The sequence below is a fragment of the Choloepus didactylus genome, chromosome 5 (genome assembly GCF_015220235.1).
Source record: "Choloepus didactylus isolate mChoDid1 chromosome 5, mChoDid1.pri, whole genome shotgun sequence".
Lineage (NCBI taxonomy): Eukaryota > Metazoa > Chordata > Mammalia > Pilosa > Megalonychidae > Choloepus > Choloepus didactylus.
In genome coordinates, this window is record NC_051311.1 from 69,375,790 (window position 1) to 69,397,387 (window position 21,598).

Here is a 21,598-nt window from a genome sequence, read left to right on the forward strand (position 1 = left end):
TTTAGCTGAGAAGGCACATGGCTGGTGTCTTCTTGCTCCCAGGTTGCATTTCAAAATGGTGTTCTCCAAAATGTCTCTTTTCTCTGCAGCGCCTCTCCAAAATGTCACTCTCAGTTGCTCTGAGGTCCCTCTGTTTGTGAGCTCTTTTTATAGGACTCCAGTGAACTAATCAAGACCCACCCTTAATGGGTGGGCCATGTTTTCATGGCAACATTCAATCAAGAGGTCACACCCTAATCAAAGGTGTCACTCACAGTTGGGTGGGTCACATCTCCATAGAAACACTCAATCAGAAGGCTCCAACCTAAACACTAATATGTGTGCCCCACAAGATTGCATTAAAGAATATGGCTTTTTCTGGGGTACATAATATAAACAAACCCAGTACATGATCTTCATCAGTTTACCTTAACAATCGAATCTCCTTTCTAAAAATCCTACCTTTCCACTCATTTCATACCATCTTCAATTCTGCTATTAAGCCATAAGTTTTCCTACCTTTGTTTCTTTGCACATGTGTTCTCTCAATTAGTTGTGCTTTTCTTCCATTAGCTTTTCTGCAAATGCCTTAACTGCAATCTTCCAGTTTTTTATTGGTTATTCCCTCTTCCCTGCTAACATAATACATAGCACAAACCTCTTTTAGAAGCTTACCAAATTATTTATTAATACATTCTTTCATCATTATTCTGTGCAATTCAAGAATGTGAGATCCTGTCTTACAAATTTTCAGTTCCTAGTACCTGACACACAATAGGTGTTCAATAAATCCTTGTGGCTTTACGTGTGGAGAAGTGGTATGCCAATTGGGAAAATGACAAAATGAGGTGACATATTTCAGCGACTAAAATGGGAGACAGCACTGTTAAAGGGTGCTCATTTTACTACAGATTAAACTCAGGAAGGGAGACTGAGGAACTTCCTGAAGTTTAAGCAGAATGAAGGTTCCTAGAGCGACTATATCGGAGTGTCTCTTGGTGGCCTGGAGCGTTGCGCCGACTAGAACCGAGTAAATCACTTAATGCAAAATCTTCCTTCCAATTCCCGCCTCCAAGCCTGCTTTAGACTTTTGCGTACTCGTTGCGCAAGCGTTAATTTCTCTTCACGGATAGGCGGGACAGAACATTTGCTACGGTGAGGGCCCGAGTGGGTGGGGCTAAAATGTTTCCAAGGTGACGGAGCCTTGGCTTCGGTGGTGGATTGAGCGGGTCTGAGGCAGGTTACCACCGGGTTGCGAGTCGTCGGCTTGTCAGCGCTGTCATGGCGGGTGTACTCAAGAAGGTGAGGCGAATAGAGGTCACTGTTTGAATTTAGACTGTACGGGCAGAGTTGGCCTGAAAGCCCCTTTTCTCGCGGGCGGTGGCGGTAACTGGCGCGGCTCGGCAGTGCATCTTGGGGATCCGTTTTGCACTGCCTTCAGGAGTGAACAGTTTAGTTGCTTTGCTCCGAGAGGCAGATTAAAGCTCCAAACGAGCGAGGTTGAGAGACCGGTAGCTGCCTTGAGACCATTTTAAACTAGGGTAGTTGTTTTGCTTTTCCTTAGCGTAGGAAACCCGTGGAAACCTTAGTAATAGCATGATTTGTGTTTTGTTTTTGAACAGACCACTGGCCTTGTGGGATTGGCCGTAAGTGATAGTCCACACGAGGTATGTACCTCTTTTCTTTCTTCATTCTTGAATTCCCAAGGACCTTGTTTGTTGTAAGGTTAATGTATATTTTACTACGGGAAATGGAAGTTTCGGGCACAAAATGACAACTCAGCATGAACTCTTGACACAAGAGCGGTTTCTGTTTCGTGGAGCAGATTCCAATTTATCATTACTATCATTATTATTATTGCCATGATCTCTTCGTTAAGCCTCTTTTCTTGCTTTCTTGCTGACTTTTTCCGTGGTATTCGTATGGCTTCCCTTACTTTCTTTGGGCTTCTTCCTAAATCTCTCTCTCTGTTTTCCACGTTTCTGGAAAACCTTTTCCCTCTTCTCACCGTTTCTGCCTAAATGCCCTAGGTTCCATACACGTTAGCCTACCGAAGGGAGCTCTTTAGCAGCTGACCCTTTTCGTGCATCATGAGTTTTCCCTTCTACTATGTCTTTTCCATCAGTATTCAAAAATGCTTCCATCTAAAAAAAAATTCTCCTCACCCCAATAGTCACACTATTTCTCTCCTTCCCTTTATAGATCACTCAAAAGAGTAATCTTACTGTCTCCCATTTCTTGCTTTTTCCCCCTTGAACCCACTCCAGTCATTCATGGCCAGAACTGCCCTTGTCAAGGTTACCAGAGACCTCCATGTTGCTAAATGCAATGATCCGTTCTCATTTCTCATCTTAATTGAGGCAAAAACGCATTTGACACATTTGGCACTCTTCCTATCAAGGACTTTCTTTACTCAGCTTTGGGACACTGCAGCCTTCTGCTTTCTTCTCTATTCTTTTGGTATTTCCTTTTCTGGACCCAGTCTAATGTTTTAAAATATCATCTATACACTGATGACCCTTAGATTTCCATATCAAGTACTGACGTCTGTCTGTATTGTATATTTATTGCTTAGTGAACATCTCTTCTTGGATGTCAGATAGGCAACCCAAACTTAGGTCCAAAACAGGGCTCTTGATCTCTCTGAAACCTGCTCTCTCTCATGCTTGCATATCTCAGTGAATGGCAGCTCCGTTCTTCTAGTCACTCAGTTCAAAACCCTTGAAATCATCTTTTATTCCTTCTTTTCTTTCACATCCCACATTTTCAGTTAATCCTGTGGGTTTTACCTTCAAAATATGTATGGATTTTGACTACTTGTCACTGCCTCCTCTGTTACTACCCTGTTCCTAGCCACCATAATCATTGCTATAGATAATTACTTCCTAACTGTCTCTTTCTGCTTGTTTGTGCTTCACTTTGGTCTTTTTTCAAACAAGCAACTAGGGAGAGGTCTGTTAAAATGTATGTGAGGTCACGTCTCTCCTCTCCTCAAAACCCTCCAGTGGCTTTTCCTTTCATGCTGAATAAAAAATCAGAATCCCTACAATGGCCACAGGGTCACTATTTATCTTGTTTTGTTGTTTGTCTTTCTCTAGTAAAATTTAAGTTTTGATGAAGGCAGGAATTTTTTACTGTTTTGTTCGCTGCTGTAACTATGATTAGCACATGGTATGTGCTGTCAGTATTGTTTGTTGAATCAATAAGTGAATCTCTTGAACTCATTATGAATTCATAATGTCTTTAGACTTATTATATGTAATCTGAAATCATAATTTTCCCTTCCAAATCTGTTTCTTCCTCTTTGGATGCAATTTTTTGGTGGCATCAGAAACTTGCTACTCCCAAGTCTAGGAATTTGGACACCAAAGGTGATACCTCTCTTCCCTTGTACCCCATGTTCATTCCAATGATGAGTTCTGCTGATCCTTTTAAACACTCCTTTACTCTGACCTCTTTCCTATTCCTACTGGTACTACCATAGTTTAGGCTCTTGCTCTTGTTTTATAAAGTGCAACAACCCTACTACTGGCCTTTCTGCCTAGTTACTCCTTCATCTAATCCAGGCTAATTTCCCCAAAACGGATCTAATCATATTATTTCCCTGTATCTTATTGTTCACGGAATAAAGCGTAAATGCTTTAACTTGGCATGCAAAGTCACAATCTGACTCACTTTTTCTCCAACTTTATCTTCTAAGAATTTCCTTATATGGCCCATCTTCTAGCTCAGGACTTTTCAATAAAAATATAATGTGAGCCACAACTGTGAGCTGTTGCTAAAATTAAGAAGAAATGAGCCTGCAAATGTATAAAAAATAACGTACACACACATCATTCTGGTTATTTATCGTAGAAATGCTCTACATTAGTAAAGTAAAATGCAGCATCATATTCAAAAATATAAATAAGTAAAAATCTAAATATACAGACTACTTTTTAAGGAAAAAAAATCTTGGAGAACCTCAAGGGTGATTTGTTTGTGTATATATATGTGTGTGTGTGTGTGTGTGTGTGTATATATAAATGAAGTTAGGTATGAGCGCCTTTGGATGTTATGCAATTGTTTTAAAACAAGTTTCAAATTAAATACAAAGAATATGAAAAAATTCCTTACATATGTATATTTATGACTGTACATATGTATATTTATGACTGTATTATTTATGAACTGTTGTGGGTTGGGATCTGCCATCATAACTGCTTATCATAAGATTTTATTACTGATGGCTGCATTGAACTTTAAGTTTAGTGTGCTTCAATATGTGCTGTGCAGTGATTCAGTTCTCTGGCTATTTTCTCTATTGAGCTTTCAGTGAAACCTTCATTTGCAAGCATAAGTATTGAAATATTATGACTATTCAGCTATAAAGGATGTGGAAAGGGCATAGAGATGAAATTGCAGCAAGGAAGAGTTAAATGTTGATATTTTAACCTATGGAAGTTTGTATGATTTTTCTTTTCAGAGGCTAAGAATATTGTACACAAAGATCCTTGATGTTCTTGAGCAAATCCCTAAAAATGCAGCATATAGAAAGTATACAGAACAGATTACAAATGAGAAGCTGGGTATTGTTAAAGCGGTAAGTAGCTAGCTTGCTCTTGTTTTTTTAGATTTATGGTGCCCAATGTAGCATTAACCAGAAATTCAGTTTATTTTTTTGGATATTCTATGCGCTTTCCCTTCTCATTTCTATTCCTTCCTTGCTTTTTTCCTTCCATGCTTTTTTTCCTGTTATTCAGCCAACTCCTGTTTATTCAGTGCCTTTTCTATGTAAGGCACTATTAAATCCTATAGTACAAGAATAAGATCAAGTCCCTGCCCTGAGGTAGCATCCTGTCTGTTCTTTTTAACTTTCTTCCCTATCTAGTCTTTTTATTAATCTTTTGCTTCTTATCTATAGATATGTCAACCATTATCTCTTTCCTCTAGTCTCAGAATGGAACAAAATGAAAGCAAAACAAAAAATTTGTGTTGTACTTCCACTGTCGAAAATATTTTTAAAAGACTTTCACTGCCAGAAAAAGGAACAAGTTAATCTCAACTACTGAGAATTATATTGCGCATTTTAAGGCCTTAAGTGGAAGACTATATAGAAACACAGTTGACTACTGCTGATTCTCTTATACAAACTATGTTGAACTATTGTTAAACATTCACGGTAGCTATTATTTCATGGATTTAGGTAATTATCCTATTAATAAACTCTGAAATTAATTTACATACATGCATAGAGTCTTAATGTATTTTTCTTATTATATTACTAAGCTCTGTAGTTGAAAGAGAGTTCTTTCTTACCTTCTCTTTAGCAAAACAATGTGATTTGATTTGAAATTCTTATTCATGACCTGTGAATTCTGTAATTAATTTGCAGATTTAAATTGTTAAAGGGGAAGTTCTTATTTCTTTTGTTTTCCTGTTTTATGTATTGAAAATGGGCTTATGCATTTTTTTTCCCCTTCACAGAGTAAGAAATCTCATTTTCTTTTCATGAGGTAAATTTCTTTAACTCTGCTCTTGATTCTTTATCTGCCTTCTCAGTGACCTTGTTCCCTTTGATCATTCATCCTTTCTGTCCTCTTTTCAGCCTCTCCTATTTTATTATCATCTTTCATATAGCCTCTAAATGTTTTTAAGTTGTTCCTATCTTAAAAGGAAAAACAACAGAAAAAAGAAAAAAAAAATCCCAATGTTTTCCTTTACTTATTGCCCTATTTCTCTCTTCTCTCACAGCCAATGCCAATGAGAGAATAGTTCATTCATACTGTCATTACTTCCTCATTTATTACTTAAATTCTTATCACTGACCTGGGCTGTTTCAGTAACCTTGTAATTAATTCACGTTGGGATTGTTAAAAGATTATTTGTATTGTACTGTTTGTTTGTAGCCCAAGTATACTTCATCATGTGCCCCTCACTGCCAACAGTGATTTTTTTCAGTACATAAACCTGATCATGGTACTATTCTGCTTAAAACCTTTCTATAGTTTCCTTCAGTGTCTTTCAAAGACTGACTTCAGGGATTTATGCTGAGCTGGCTGTGGGAGATTCACCTAATTACCTTTATCTGCATGATTTTGAGGTATAGCCAGGTTTGGGAACCACTACTTATAGGGTAAAGTCCTTAACATGGTATATAAGACCTTCCAAGGTCTGATTGGAGGTTACTATCCCTGTCTTTTCCTATCATTTCCTTTATATACTTGAGGAATGCTGAACTGCTGACAGTTTTGTGACTTCCATGTAATTTTTTCTGTGTTCCTTTGTATTTTCTCTTCCCTTTTCCTGGAATGCCCTTACCTTGCCTGTCTGGCAAATTCTTACTTAGTCCTCAAGAATCATCAGTTCCTCTAAAGCCTTTTTATTTTTATTTTTATTTTTTACCTTCCTGAGTGGAGTTGAAAATTCCCTCTTCTCTTCCAGTGAGCTTGTCACACTGCATTATTATTAGTAGTAATAGCAGTAGTAGTAGTCTTCTCTAGTAGTTTATAAGCTATTTGTGAATGACATTAGATTTATCTTTATATCCCAAGAATCTAGCATGGTACCTGGCACAGGAGATCCCTTGGAAATATTTGTTTATCCAAAAGACTCAATGCAAATAGTCTTCTGCAACCCCAAGAATTTTATAAAAGTTTTATTGCTAATTCCTGTTTTTGGTAAAATTACCACATATTTTAAATCCTGCATAGAGCCACATATGAAGTCCTCTGTGAATATTGTTATGATTATAAAGTATGTCTATACACTAATCCCAAATGGAAATAAAAGGAAGTCTCTTTCTGGATTATTATTTGAGAGATATTAATAGCTATTGGTGAAAAGCATTGGTTTGTTGCCTGCCCCAAATATTAATCTCAATTCTAACACTAGCTGAGTGACTTTTGGCATATTACCCTCTTTTTTCTGTCTCAATTTCCTCATCTGTAATGTGGGTATAATAATGCCTGCCTTGAACACTTACTGTTAGGACTGAATGAGGTAATATATGTAAAGTGCTTAACATGGTCCCAGACATATAGTGAGCATTCAGTACATGGTATCTCTTTAAGCTTAATAGCAGTATGCCTTTGGAAAATACAACGCATGTTAATGATTCATCATCAGTAAGACAAATTTGTTTTCTTAGCACAGGCTCTTTCTAACTTGAAAATATTGTTGAATATTTCTTGCCTTCTTTTTCTTTGCCTTTCTGGATCTCTTATGACAGTGATGAGCTTTTCTGTTTTGTTTTTGATTTTTGGCCTCAGAGCTCAGTTAATTCTTTGTTAAACAGTCTTTCTCAGTCATTGTCATCGGCTTTAATGCAGTTCTTTTTTCCTGTCTTTTCCATCTATTTTCATTCATTCATTTGTATATTCAAGAAGCATGTTATATGCCTCATATGGTTCTAGGCCTGTGAACTAATGCCTAGATGGCAGAGAAAAAACAGATTAAAAATCCCTGCCCTTGTTGAGATTACACATTAGTGATGGGAAGCAAAAAATAAATAAGTAAATGAATAAGTAAAGTATAAAGTATATTAGAAGATAATAAGTACAGTGACAGAAAATAAAACAAGGAAGGATGATATGTGCCAGAGTGGGGATGGGGGTTATTACAGTATGTGTTAGTTTCCTATGGCTACTGTAACAAATTACCACAAACTGTGTAGCTTAAAACAACAGAAATTTATCATTTCACAGTTCTGGAGGCCAGAAGTCCAAAGTCAAGGTTACAGCAAGGCTGCGCTCCCTCTGGAGGTCTAGGGGATAATTGGTTCCTTGCTTCCTCCAACTTTTGGTAGCTGCTGGCATTTCTTAGCTTGTGGCCACATCCCTGGAATCTCTGCCTCTGTGGTACATTTTTTTCTCCCCTTCTGTGTATAATTTCCCTCCACCTCTGTCTTATAAGGAGCTTGTGACTATGTATATGGCCCACCCAGATAACCCGTGATAATCTCCCCATTTTAAGATCCTTAATTTAATCACATCTGCAAAGTCTTTACTATATAAAGTAACATTCAGTTGCCAGAGATTAGGATGAGTACATCTGAGGGTGGGGGAATTATTCAGCCTACTATACAATATAAATATATTAAATATTTATATATAAATAATGTATGGTATCAGAATTGTCCTTACCAAGAAGGTGATATTTGAGCAAAGACTTAAAGGAAGTAAAGGAACAGGTATGCAGATGTTCTGGGCTAATCAGTAGATGCCCTGAGGCAGGAACATGCCAATTCCTTTTAGGAAATACCCTCGTCTGTTTCTCCTTCTTTTCATACCATTTATGTGCCAAAAGCCTCCCTAGAATGAAACTGCCTTATTTATATGCATGCGTGTATATGTGTGGACCATGGTTTCTGGCTCTCAGAAAGCTCATTTTACTAGGCAATAAATGTCATTGAATGTGCTAGGTACTATATTATATTTGTTAACCATTTAATTTTTTAAAACTTTTTTGTATTAGAGAAGTTGTAGTTTACAGAAAAATCATGCAGAAAGTACAGCATTCCTGTATTAACCTCCCCACCCCTCTCCACATTAGGGTTCACTCTTTGTGTTGTACAGTTCTATCCTTTTTAAAATTTTTTAGTCTAGGAACATATATTCAACCTAAAATTTCCTATTTCAACCACTTTCAAATGTACAATCCAGTGGTGCCAATTACATTCACAATGTTGTGTTACCATCACCATCATCCTTTACCAAAACTTTGCCGTTGTCCCAAACAGTTTCATGTATATTGTACATAAAGAAATGTGCAGAGCTTGGTGAATTTTCAGAAAACGATCACATCCATGCTAACACAAGATCAAGAAATAGGACTTTTCCAGAATGACAAAACCCCCCTTCATTGTCTTCAAGACACTACACTCCTAAATGTAACTACCATTCTGACCCTCTAACACTAGATTAGTTTTGCTCGTGTTAGAACTTTATATAAATGGAATCATCAGCATGTGCTCTTTTGAATCTGGGTTCTTTTGCTTAATTTTATGTTTGAGAAGAATCTTCCATGTTGTTGCCCATAATTGAGTTTATTCATTCTTATTGCTGTGTAGAATTCTATTGTAAGTATATATCATTTTCCACTGATCCAGTCTTCTAGGTGGTCATTTGGGTTGTTTGGGGCTATAATGATCTGTGCTCCTATGAACATTTTTGAACATGTCATTTGGTTAACTGCATTTCTGTTTGGTATACCTAGTAGTGGAATTTCTGGGTCATAGGGTAACATTTATGTATTTATTTTTTATTTTTTTAATACAGTTTTATTGAGATATTCACATATCCTACAATCATCCACAGTGTAAATTAGTTATTCACTGTACCATTGTATAGTTGTGCATTCATCACCAGACTCAGTTTTTGAACATTTTCCTTACTCCAAAAAAAATAAAAAATAAAATAAAATAAAAAAGAACACCTAAAACATTCCACCCCTCCACCCCCACCCCCCATATTTCTACTCATCTATCCATACACTGGATAAATGGAGTGTGAGCCACAAGGTTTTCACAATCACACAGTCACACCATGTAAGCTACTTAGTTATGCAATCGTCTTCAAGAATCAAGGCCACTAGGTTGCAATTTGACAGCTTCAGGTATTACCCTCTAGCCATTCCAACACACTAAAAACTAAAAAGGGGTAGCTATATAGCGCATAAGAATACCCTCCAGAGTGACCTCTCAACTCCATTTGAACTCTCTCAGCCTCTGAAACTTTATTTTGTTTCATCTCTCTTCCCCCTTTTTGGTCAAGAAGATTTTCTCAATCCCACGATGCCGGGTCCAGGCTTATCCCCTGGGATTCATGTCCCATGTATGGGGGAGAGCAGCAAGTTTACCTGCTGAGTGGGCTTAGAGAGAGACAGACCATATGTGAGCAACAAAGAGGTTCTCTGGGGGAGACCCTTTGGCACAATTATAAGTAGGCTTAGCCTCTCCCTTGCAGTAACAAGCATCATGAGGGAAAGCCCCAAGATTGAGGGCTCAGCCTCCTAAATTGGTAGTCATTGTTTGTCAGAATATTAGTAATAACCCTGGTGGGGAAGTCCAACACTTCTGCATTTTCCCTCAGTTCCTCGGGGGGGGGCCCACAAATACATTTTTATTCTCTGCCCAAATCATTTTAGGATATATCGGGATTTCACCCCAACCTGTACAAACCCACCAGATCTGAATTCCCACTTAAAGCTCCATGTACTTATGTATTCAAACAAACTGGCTGTACGAGTTAAATTGTTTGGTGTGCTACAGAAAGTATAGATCCAAATAAACATCTCTTCCCTTGGTCTTGCATAGAAGTTGAAGTTTTAAAATACAGGCAGTATCGTTCTTTACCCTTTGGCCTGATTTGCCTTAGTCCTAACCAGATCCGCTTCATTCATGTCTCTAATTGAAGTTGGAACTCTTTCAGCTTTTTAACAGTGTAGCATTTATTTTTAATGATAATGTTCTCAGAAGAAATATAAGAATTACTAAGAAAAATAAAGTGGTATAAAGTGATATATAGAGCTTATTTTTTATTCTGAATTTTTTAAAAATCGAATTAGGCATTATATTTTTTACTCTTGGTGATTGTGACAGTAAACTTTTAACACTTTTCTTACATTACTACAAAAAAGGCAATAAAATAGTGGAGAGATGAATTGGGATTGCACCAAATAGTTGGTATGAATTTAAGTCTATGATGAAAAGAAAACTAATTATGTTAGTTATAAGATCTGGTTGGTTTTTTATATGAATTTTTTTTTTTTTCTGAAATTATAGGAACCAGATGTTAAAAAATTAGAAGACCAGCTTCAGAGTGGTCAAATAGAAGAGGCGATTCTTCAGGTAAAGAAAAAAGTTGGATATTTTAATGTTTGCTTTCATATATTCATTTTATATAGAGGCACAAAACTTATATTTCAGAAGGAAAGAGTAACTAGAATTTCTTAATTTATACCACCTGATCAAATATAAGACTAATCACATATAGAAAATGTGATTCTTCCGACATGTATGTGTCAATTAAATATTTGTTTTATCATTGATTAGAGCCTACATTTAGAAGACTTCTGTTGGAAGTTTGGAATTGAATATTTTCTTTGCATTTAATCAGCATGTGCTTGTTAGCCTTGTCTTAGTTTAAATTAGTAACACAGTTATTACTGTTATTTTAATAATTTTATCTTTTAAGATATAAATGTTTATTTTCATTTTTAAAAATTCGCTATATTTTTAATATGAAAAAATGCAGTTGTCTTCAGGCACAGTCTTCACTTTATTAGGTTTATTGCAGTGCTATGTGTGTATGTTTCAGTCAACAAATATTTATTGAATGCAGAAGCAGTGCTTAGCACTATTGTAGGCATTGGGAAAAACAGCTTTTGAATAAAACAAAATTTTGTCTTCAAAGAACTTATATTCTAGAGCAATGCTGTCCGATAGAAATATAATGTGAGTCATGTATGTCATGTTAAATTTTCTTGCAGCCACATTAAAAGAGTAAAAGTAAACAGGTTAAATTGACTTTAATAATTTAAATTATTAATTTAATTATAATTAAACTCATTACATCTAAAACTATTATTAATTATATGTATAATCAATATAAAAAATTACTGTGAATTTTACATCCTTTTTGTACTAACTTTTCAAAAACCTGGCCACGTCTGAATTTAGACGATCTACATCTCAAGTGCTCAGTAGCCACCTGTGGGTATTGGCTAGTGTATTGGACAGCTCATTTCTAGAGGGATAGTATGAGAGGAATCAGGAAAGGATAGTGTCTCAGAAACCAGAAGAAAGAGAGGTGGGCAACAGGGACCACTGAAACAGGGCTAAGTGCTTTCTTCACCCCCCACAATGCCTTGGTGGTATAGAAGAAGCGTGGATGTCCAAGCGACCCAAGCCAAAAGGGGGTCAGAGAAACAGCCATCCTTAGGGATATTCTAGCAGTACTTAAATTATTTTCTCATTTCAGCATTGCTAAATACGTCAACCCTGAATTTCCATTAACCCATTAATCTGCTCTTTAACTCACTGTATACATTTCATTTTAGGTTATTGTTAATAAACATAAATGGCTTTTTGTACCACTACTTAAACAGGGGCATTGCCTGTTGATTGTAGAATCATAGCTCTGATATAATCAACCAGTTATTCTACATTTGAATTCCTTTTCTAACATCCTGACAGTGTTCATCTTCAAAATTGGCTAGAGCAGACAATTAAGATTGGACACTTATCCACACACACTAATTATAGAAGATTTCAGTCAAATAGAAATTAAAAGACAACTTATCTATTCTTATTCATAATAATTGTATGGCTATAAGAAGGTGATTTTGTTTATGTAATATTCCACATTTGATGGCAGAACAGTTCATCTATTGTTAATATGAAAGTAGTAGCTCCAGTAGTTAAGTTTGCAATTATTAGTTATGATAAATATTTATTAAACAGTATAATCAAATTATCTTTTAAAAATGTTTTATTAACAGGCTGAAAGTGAACTAAGTCTGGCGAGGAAAATGATACAGTGGAAACCTTGGGAGCCTTTAGTGGAAGAACCTCCCACCAATCAATGGAAATGGCCAATATAATCATCATTAATTGACTTTGGTGTGTTGATGGGAAAATGGTATAATTAAATGTTCTGGTATATTATTAAAAATGTTTCCATATTATTGACATCTTAGAATCAAGAAAATTCATACAGAACATATTGAGGGGACTTATTGAAATTAGTGATTACTTCACAATTATGGTAATAGGGACTTGTGTATCAACTTTTGATTTGTAAAGCGTTCACTCAAAATTATTTCAAATATGATATTTCTTTAAACAGAAAGATGTTGGGAAGATTTGAAAGTTAATTGGAAAAATTCCTACAGATCATCAAAGCAGAGACCGTAATCCAAAGGTGAAGTACTTATAGATGGTATTTTATCTTCAACACATCATTTTTTAAAAATTATTACCCTGGAATAAAAAGAAAAGGTACTCTATTTACTATTGTTGTTTTACCAAATTTATAAGTCACTGCTTGAAGTGAAGTGATGAGTGAAGATGTTCAAATGTGATGAAATAGTGAAAGTAGCTGGTGATAAAATTTTAAATTGTGGTTAAACTCCTTGACTCTGATCTTATGTATGTAAAGTAAAATTTAAATATATGATTATATACCGATTACCAGATCCATTATGGATATAATTTTCTTTTAGCCTACTTTTGAATTATTTATTCCATTTACTGTTTTCATATTGTCTTCATTTTATCATATCTTTACTGTATCACAGTTGAAAACCTTCATCAAATTAGAATTCATTGAATAGTCAAAGAAATTGTTTCAGTATTTAAAAGAAAGATTTCTTATTGTACAGAAGTTGTTGGAAAAGACTTTCATTTTGTCTCATTTAAGGATATTAATATTCTGGTCCTTAGCCCTTAATTTTTTTGATCAACCCAACTATATCAAGATAGAGGTAACTTTTTTTAAAAAAAAAAAGACATTAAGAACTCCTAAAGTTTATCTGACATATATGTACAGGCATATCCTCAAAACATTTTAATCAGATGGTTATAATTTCAAAGTGGAATTACTCAGTAGTTTCCAGTATTAGTACAACAGGTATCAAACAGTAGACAAATGCTATTCAAGGAATGAAGCAGTTGGCAAGCTAAAAGTTAAAAAAATAAAATAAAATTACTCCTCATGTGTCCTCACTTTTTATTCCTTGCCCTCTATTATTTCTAAATATCTGGGTAAATTTAACTTGCTATTTCTTTCCTTCTAGAATGGTACCTTTCTTTTTCTTTGTGTGTGTAGGTGTATTGCTATCTCTTGTGGCAAAACAGAATCTTGGAGAATAAAAGAAAAAAAATCTATTTTTCTTTTTTTTCCTATATCTTTCTCGCCTCACAGAACTTTAAATTGAATGCTAAATAACTATTAAATGATGCGGAATGAGTTACTTCTTAGCCAGTGGTCAGTTTTGCAAGAAAGCACCTTCTGTGGGAGAAGCAGAACAAGCATTAGAAGGAGACTCAGAAGCCCAAAGGTTCTAATTCCCTTCATTCTAGGGCCATCACCAAATCAGTGACTAACTCGAGGCAGGTTTTCAACCTCTCAGGCCCTTTATTTCTTTCTCTTGCAAAAGAAATGGAATTTATAGTACCTAACTTTCTTTTCAATTCTAAACATTTACTTTAATATATCATATATTATATTTATTGAGGTCCAAATATGTCATCCCAAGCATGTTTGCAGGGATGGTTTCAAACTAATTTTCTAACCAGCCATTTTTTTCAGGTACTTTGAGCACGTAAAAATAGAAAGATGGCTTGACATGCCCTTGTTATACTTGCAGCCCTATTTTTCCTGTGATTTTCACCAACAGGTCTCCTGTGGTCTTTAAAGGGGACGGACCTTCAGCTGATGTTTGCATTTTGTATTAGAAATAAGGCTAGTTGTGGAAGAGGAGTAGGAGTAGGAATAGTAGTAGTTGTCATAGTCATCGTTGTTGTAGTAATAATCGTAATAGCCAATATTTATTGAGAATTTTATAGGGATGCCAGGCATTGTTGTAAGTGCTTGACTCATTTTATTCATTCAATCTGCACTTTAACCCAAGAGTGAGATACTGCAATTATCTCCATTTTCCAGATGAGGAAACCAGAATCCAATGTGAGTTGTACTCCCCTGGAAATGTGCAACATGGGATCCCAAAGGAACTTAGGCATAGAGAAGTTTTAAACATATCCAAGGTCACATAGCTGATAAGATTTGGAGCTAGATTTTGAACCTAGACAGCCCAGAATTGATGCTCTGAACTGTTAACATTATTTCTTACGAAGATGCTTGAGATGCTGTCACTCCTGCTTGTACTGTATGAACTGTACCAAAAGAGCCTCGATCCTGCTTTGTTTTTTTTTTTTTTTTTCTGTTTAAGTGCCTTTTCAGTACAAAGATGAAGAGAAGTATCACACAGGATTCATTTTGTTGATCACAGGCAAATAATATTAATGTGGTAGTTACCTAAAGGGCATTGTAGTTTGGTCCTTCATTCTTTTGCATTTACTAACTGCCATTCCATTTGCCCACGCAACCCTATCCTTGATTGTTTTTACTCCTTCAAATCTCTTTTTCCTGTTGCTTCCTATAAACTTCTGTATTAAACATTCTGTTTACTTTGCAGTTGGTTCTTCTATTCAAAGACTTTCTATTCAAAGTGTTGCTGTGTGGCTTCTAGACTAATTTGGTTAATTTACAGAATGGCCTATTTCAATTCTCCCTAAGCTACCCATATGTTTTATTCAAGTTAAACACCATACTCCAGATACTTCGAAAGAAAGAGAAGCTAATTAATTTGAGCACTGCAGAGAAGGAATTGTCAGCAAAGATGATGTCCCTTTTCTCCCACTCTTGAACTGAGTGTAGAATATTCCAATGTCTGGGCATTCTTTTCTTTGGGATGAAAATGACTTATGTCTAGGATAACCATTATCATTCGACCTGGAATGATTTGGAGAACGAAAGGAAGTATTAATAATTTCACCAGTATAACAGGCATAAAACCGTGACTATCTTGGGCAAACAGGATTTATGGCACCCTGCTTATGCATATGGTGTTAATAGTTTCTCCCTGACCAAGACTTAGCTCTGAGGGTTGCTATCCTTCTTAAGTAGGAGAAACTGGAAAAGTAGTCTGGCATCTGAATAGAATGGATGTGATGCCAACAGTAGCAGCCATCATTGGCCACCAGACTTCAGGTTTCATTGTGTCCTTCCACTCTCCATCACTGCTCCCTTCTCCCCGAGCCTCTCCCTCAGATTTGGGGGATAGAAGAAAAGGTGACATATCTTTTATTTTCTTATTTCCTTTTCTAATCTTAAGGTGCAGTCAGAGGAGTGAAGCTAAATTAGCCAATAACAATCTAGGACTGTGTCTGTTTTGAAGGGAAAAAATCAACAATGGTTCTGCACAGGAAAATTCCCACATATAGGCCAACATCAGCTTTTCCATTTCCCTCCCAGTTTCCATGGTTATATAACCAAAAAGAGGTTTAAGAACCACCCCTCCCTACAGTCCCATGCAAGCCTGTTCTGGGGTCTTGAATAAACTACCAAGTTGCTGAAACGCCATGAGTATTTTGCATCTTATGAGTGCAATCTTTCCGTGAAAGTTCAGTATTTATTCAATGATTTTGTGGGCTACTTAGTTTGCTTAATAATAGTAACATTTTGAAAAAAAAAAAAAGAAGTCAGAATAGGAGTTTGGTTTAAAGGAATGAAGAGGTTTATTTTAAACAATTTCACAGAGAATTAAATGGGACTGCAAAAGAGGATTTAAGTTCTTGGGGACTGGAGAAATTTATTTAAAAAGTTTTTATTTAGAGGTAATAAGTTAAAACTCAAGATAGTGAAGGCAAGTAGTGAGAAAAGTGGTGAATTAGCATAGGCTTCCCCTAAATCTCAGTGTCTTAACACAAAAATTTGTTCTTTATTCATACTATATGTCCAAGGGAGGGTGGCAGAAAATATGGTCTGAAGAGTCACACAAGGATCCAGGCTGATGACAGCTCAAGATCAACACATGCTTCCATGTACATGGTGGTAGGGGAAAGAGAACATGGCAAATCACACACTGTTGTTTAAAGCTTAGTCCAGAAGTGACAACACATTGCTTCCACTGACATTTCATTTTGAAAGCAAATCAAAGGGTGTACGGAGCTATATTCCTACCATGTGTCTGGAAGGAGACCTGGAATTTTTGTGAATAATCCTAATGACTTACACAAGCAGCACACCTTTTGTTCTACTAACAAGAAAGAAAAGGAAAGCCAATGTCAAACTTTTTAAAATGTGTTATAGAACTCAAATTTAGCTTGTCATGCAATAATAATGAATTTTCAATGTGATCTTTACAGTACGTAAGTGTAATTTATGATAAATTAGCTTCTATATATGATTCTAAATGAAAGCATTGTAGAGATTCTTTTTTTGTGATACTTTATCTTTTTTTTTAGGTAAAACAACATTTCTAAAGATCAACATTACTATTTCATTACAGAATATTGCATTGTGCTCTTTGTCTGTAACTGAAAGATTGACTCCTTTTCTTCAGAGTAAAACAATTTCTTGTTTGTAATTCCAAATTCCAAAAAGTTATAAGAACAAAGTTTTTTCATGATGCATTTGATATGTCTATTTGTGGTCCCATTTTTAATGTAAATATGAATATGTTTTGCCCCTGAAGTATTAATGTATTTGATTCTGGGATGACTTCCTCAGACCCACGAGGTGTTACATAATATACAGTATGTGCCTATCTTACCTTTTTAAAATCTTAAAAACTCTGAATTTCAAACACATCTATCCCCAAACGTTTCAGAAAATCTGTATTTCCAGTCTGTTAACAACCTTACAAAGAGGTATTATGATCCAAATCTAATCCATGTAGATAATTTTTAGGTCATTAGTCTTCTAAATTATTATAATATTTTCTCTAATGTTATTATATCAAAATATATTTTGGCCCGACGTAACAATGGGAAATACTTTGAGATGCTTGATTTTATAAAGCCACTAGATGGCAGCCTGAGTAAAAGTAAAAGCACTTCAAAAGAAATAGTCATCTTAGGTAATAAACACCCAGAAAATTCATAGTTTTATTGTGAATAGTAAGAGGAAAATGATTTGTAAAATCATTAGAGAGTCTTTTTCTTATTGGTTGTTTTCAGTAAACGTGTGCACACATGATTTTGAAGTGCTAATAACCTTTCCAAGCTGCATAGACAACCTAAGAAGCCTTTTGTAAAAGCTCATCTCTGCAGCAAACTATAAAATAAAATATGAACATATAGTGGGTATCAAGTCATATTTAACACTATGAAGTACTTGAAAATCTCCATCAGTTTTTTTTTCCTTTGTCTTCTCCCTCCATGCCTAAAACAAGTATTTTCATACTGTCTGTAACATGGAGCATAGTGAGTGATAAATTTAATTCCACCCATACATTTTTGAAATTTTAAAGAGGAGACCTAGAAAAGTGAATGTTAAAATCAATGGAATCCTCATTTCTAGTAAAATTTAAGATACATTAAGATGTTGGAGATGGAGATGGGGACTGTTTGGAGGAACTTGTCTACACACCTCCAGTCATGTCTGGACTATTCATTGAAAGACTAATCCTAGTGTTATCTGTATGCCCTTTTGTCCTTTTCTTTCTGTTCTTCATGAATATGTGGAAATGATGAAATGCATTTGCTTTTATTTAAAGCCATTATTAAAACAAAGCCAATCTTACCTGTGAATATGATACATATTTCATATTGTAGAAAGAAATGTATAATTACTTAAAAATGAGATGATTGAAAAAATGACATTGAACATTAGGAAGTTATTGAGATGAGAAAGGAATTTGAGCAGGAAGGTATGAAGGAATGAAGACATTGAACATTATTAAGGTGGCAGTGGACTTGTACTATCTACTTATATGACCAAAATTTTATTACATAATCTTATATCCTTTTTAAATATCAGAGTGTTAAATCAAATATAGCAGCGTAAAATAGTGGTTTAAGATCTAGGCTCTGCAGTCAGACTGTTTAATCCTGGCTCCTTTGCTAAACTTCTCTGCCTCAGTTTCCTCCCTTGTAAAATGGAACTAATTACAGGTCCTACTTAAGGAAATTGATGGAGGATAAAATTAGAAATATATGTAAAGTGCTCGGTGGCAAATAATACTTAATAAATGTTAACTCTTATTTATGAGATAGCCACATGAAGTCTGTTACTACCTTTAAATTAGGAGCACTGTAGTCAAGGATCTAACCCCGAGTACTATCCTGCGCTTCTTTAAAAACTTTTAACAAAGAATTTAGGGATAGAAAAGGCTTTGCTTCTCCTGACTTATAAGGGTTTTATGCATATACAAATATGAATTTGTACCTGTACCATCATACATACTGTTCTGTGCTTTGCTTTTACGCTTAACAATAAATACCCTGTGTCTTGGAGTTTGTTTTCTATCAGAATTTACCGAGCTGCCTTATTTTATGCATATGTATGAATGTATTTAATAGCTCCTGTCTCTTCTTTCTCTTTGGTTGCCAGGAAGCTGAGAGCCACGTTCTAAATTTAACAAAAGCAAGTAAGCGCCTATTGTTTGTACGACTGTGTTCTCCTTTGTCAAGGTCTTGCCTCTCATCTGACATAGTTATATTTTCTCTGATCCTGATTTTCCATATGTATAATAAGCTGTAGTATTTGTTTCGGAGTACTGATCCCCTTCCAAAGTGATTTTAGAGGTAATCACCCGATTATCTTTAGAATCGGTATCCAGCAGCGAACAACCTCTTCTCCGCCTCACCAATCCACACCTCTTCCCCGGCCCCTGACTCCACCCCCTACACCTCCCTGTTCCCCGCCCTTCACGCCCCTCGGCTCCGCCCCTTCCCCATCCGTCGCTTTGCTTTGCAGCGCGGGCATCGCCTCTTCTCGCGGGGGCAGTGCCCTGGCGGAAGGAGGCGGTGTCAGGGGCGTTGCTAGGCTACAGAAGGCAACAGAGAATCCTGATAATACGGACGTTGCTTCCTAGGAGCCTGAGAAACCGCTTCGAGGGGAGTAGCTACGTTTATTAGTCAGGTAGGAGGAGAGGTTCCGGCTGCCCTCTCCTGGCGCAACGCTTAGACCCGACTTAGAGCCGGTGAAGTTACACTGGAGTTCGAGGGCCTAGTACGAGGCACTGATCCCGCCTGGGTGGGGCTGGAAAGGCGGGTTCGGAATGCGCAATCTTCACTTTAAAAGTGTGTAACGCATCCCATCTTTGCTGGCTCGCTTTCTGGCTCTGCCTCCCTGAAGTGGGGCCTCGGAAGCACCAACATCAAGCTAGGAGGTGTACAGCATCTTCTAGCCGAGTGCTTTTGGGGGAATGGTATAGGAGCAGGGCGTATGTGTAACCCGGATCTGGCTTTAGAAAACATTTAGCCATCCATGGTTGACCATTTTCAGTCTTTAGTAAATTAAGGGCTTTCAGATTTTCCTCACCGGGCACTCAATCTCTCTCTCTCGACTAATGATCTTTCTGTGCCTCTTCTAAATTTAAAAAATCATGAAGTTTGTTTGGTAGAAGGCAAAACTAGATCCCACCTTAACGATAAAATTCCAGATGTATCAAACTTTAAATGGTAGAAATTGAAATCGTGCGTTATACATGAAAAAAGGGACAGTTTTTCCTATGCAATCAAAATAGACTGCTGTTTTTATTTTTTAAACTTTAAAGTTGAAAAACATTTACCTTTGAATTGGTAATACTTACAAATGATAGAAAGTTCAAACAATAACAAGAATGAACAATGAAAATCTTCCTCCTACCTCTGTCCCCCCGTCCTCCAGTTCACCTTCCAAAGATATTTTTATACAACGTATACACAAAATTTTCTCAAAGAAATTGCTTTTAGAATTTGGTAATAGAAAAAGCTTTGCTTCTCCAGACATTATTATAAGGGTTCTATGCATATACAAATACGTGGTTTTACCTGTAGCATCCTACATACTGTTCTGTGCTTTGCTTTTTTACTTTGCAACACTGTGTATCTTGGAGATTGTTTTCTAACAGTATTTACAGATCTGTCTCATTTTATGTGTGTGTGTATGAATGTATATAAATATGCGTATGTATGTATGCATTTAGGTTTCAGTGCGAAGAGGTATTTCCAAGCCTATCAGGAAATTTGAAATCTCTCATAAGCAAAAGGATTGATACCTAAAATTGTAAAACTTCTATATAGCAAAAGACAACATAAACAATGTAAAAATACGTAATGGTAAAAAGTACTTGCAATCCACAATAGGGGAATAATTAATTAAATAATCGATTAATTAATTAATTAAACCATATAAGGATGTAAGGAAACAGGCAAAGGGCTGTTGTTGGGACTGGAACATGGTACTGCGTTTTTGGAAAGCTATTCGATGGGATTTAAAAGAATTAAAATTTGCATGCCCTTTGACTCATCCATTCTAATTTGGGAAACATTTTACAGTATACTTAAATATACAAAGATATACTTGCGAAGTGTTTATTGCAGCAATGTGTTTAATGGCAACAAACTGGAGACAATTTGGATGTCCATCAATAGGGCAACATCCTGCATGAAATTACTATGAAGTTGTTGAAAAGAAAAAGGCAGAATCCTAAGTTTTCTGTAGAAATGTTATATGTATATTCAGTAAAAAACCCAGTTGTACAATAGTATCCCACTTGTTTTAAAATATACAGAAATGTAAGTTTAAATGTATTTAGACATATTATTATGTTAATAAACAAATATAAATATAAAATGATATTATATGATTGTAGTCGAAGAGACACAGTTTCTGGAAGGACAGATAAATGGTTAACATTGGCTACCATTGAGGAGTTGTGTAGGTTATCAGGTGGTTAAGAAGAGGATATGTCACTTTTTATTTTATCCCATTCTGTTCTGCTAGTTCTTTTCCTTTCCCTGTATGTGCATATTGCTCTTTAAATAACAACAATAACAATAATGAAAAAACATTAATTTTAAAAAATCTTTTCAAACTATAGCTGTGATACTGTTGCATCATCATCAGCCCTACCTGTTTGGGTTGAA

The 21,598-nt window shown here is 35.9% G+C and overlaps 2 protein-coding genes across 4 annotated transcripts in view; both read left to right on the forward strand.

Moving 5' to 3' along the window:
• The first annotated feature begins 1,168 nt into the window (after window positions 1–1,168).
• NDUFA5 (NADH:ubiquinone oxidoreductase subunit A5) lies at window positions 1,169–13,684 on the forward strand. Of its 2 annotated transcripts, XM_037837446.1 has the most exons (6): window positions 1,169–1,281; window positions 1,602–1,646; window positions 4,445–4,561; window positions 10,742–10,807; window positions 12,460–12,580; window positions 12,807–13,684. In XM_037837446.1, exons 1-5 carry the CDS (start codon window positions 1,261–1,263, stop codon window positions 12,559–12,561), a joined length of 351 nt encoding a protein of 116 aa, XP_037693374.1. In that variant the 5' UTR covers window positions 1,169–1,260; the 3' UTR covers window positions 12,562–12,580; window positions 12,807–13,684. The 2 variants fall into 2 exon arrangements, with proteins under 2 accessions (XP_037693374.1, XP_037693375.1); XM_037837447.1 differs by having other exon boundaries at window positions 12,460–13,674.
• Window positions 13,685–19,134: 5,450 nt separating this feature from the next.
• IQUB (IQ motif and ubiquitin domain containing) overlaps window positions 19,135–21,598 on the forward strand; it is a 94,086-nt gene continuing 91,622 nt past the window's right edge. Inside the window, exon 1 of one of the 2 annotated variants that reach the window (XM_037836265.1) lies at window positions 19,135–19,607. The gene's annotated coding sequence lies outside the window, so the exon portion shown is untranslated. The remainder of the gene's footprint in view (window positions 19,608–21,598) is intronic. The other variant, XM_037836264.1, reaches the window with a different exon arrangement.

What these genes read in the sequence shown, in the direction of transcription:
- NDUFA5 (XM_037837446.1), top strand. Translation starts at nt 1,261, where the DNA reads ATGGCGGGTGTACTCAAGAAG. An exon ending in TGGCGGGTGTACTCAAGAAG is followed by an intron (nt 1,282 to 1,601) that starts GTGAGGCGAATA and finishes GTTTTTGAACAG; the next exon opens with ACCACTGGCCTTGTGGGATT. An exon ending in AGCTGGGTATTGTTAAAGCG is followed by an intron (nt 4,562 to 10,741) that starts GTAAGTAGCTAG and finishes CTGAAATTATAG; the next exon opens with GAACCAGATGTTAAAAAATT.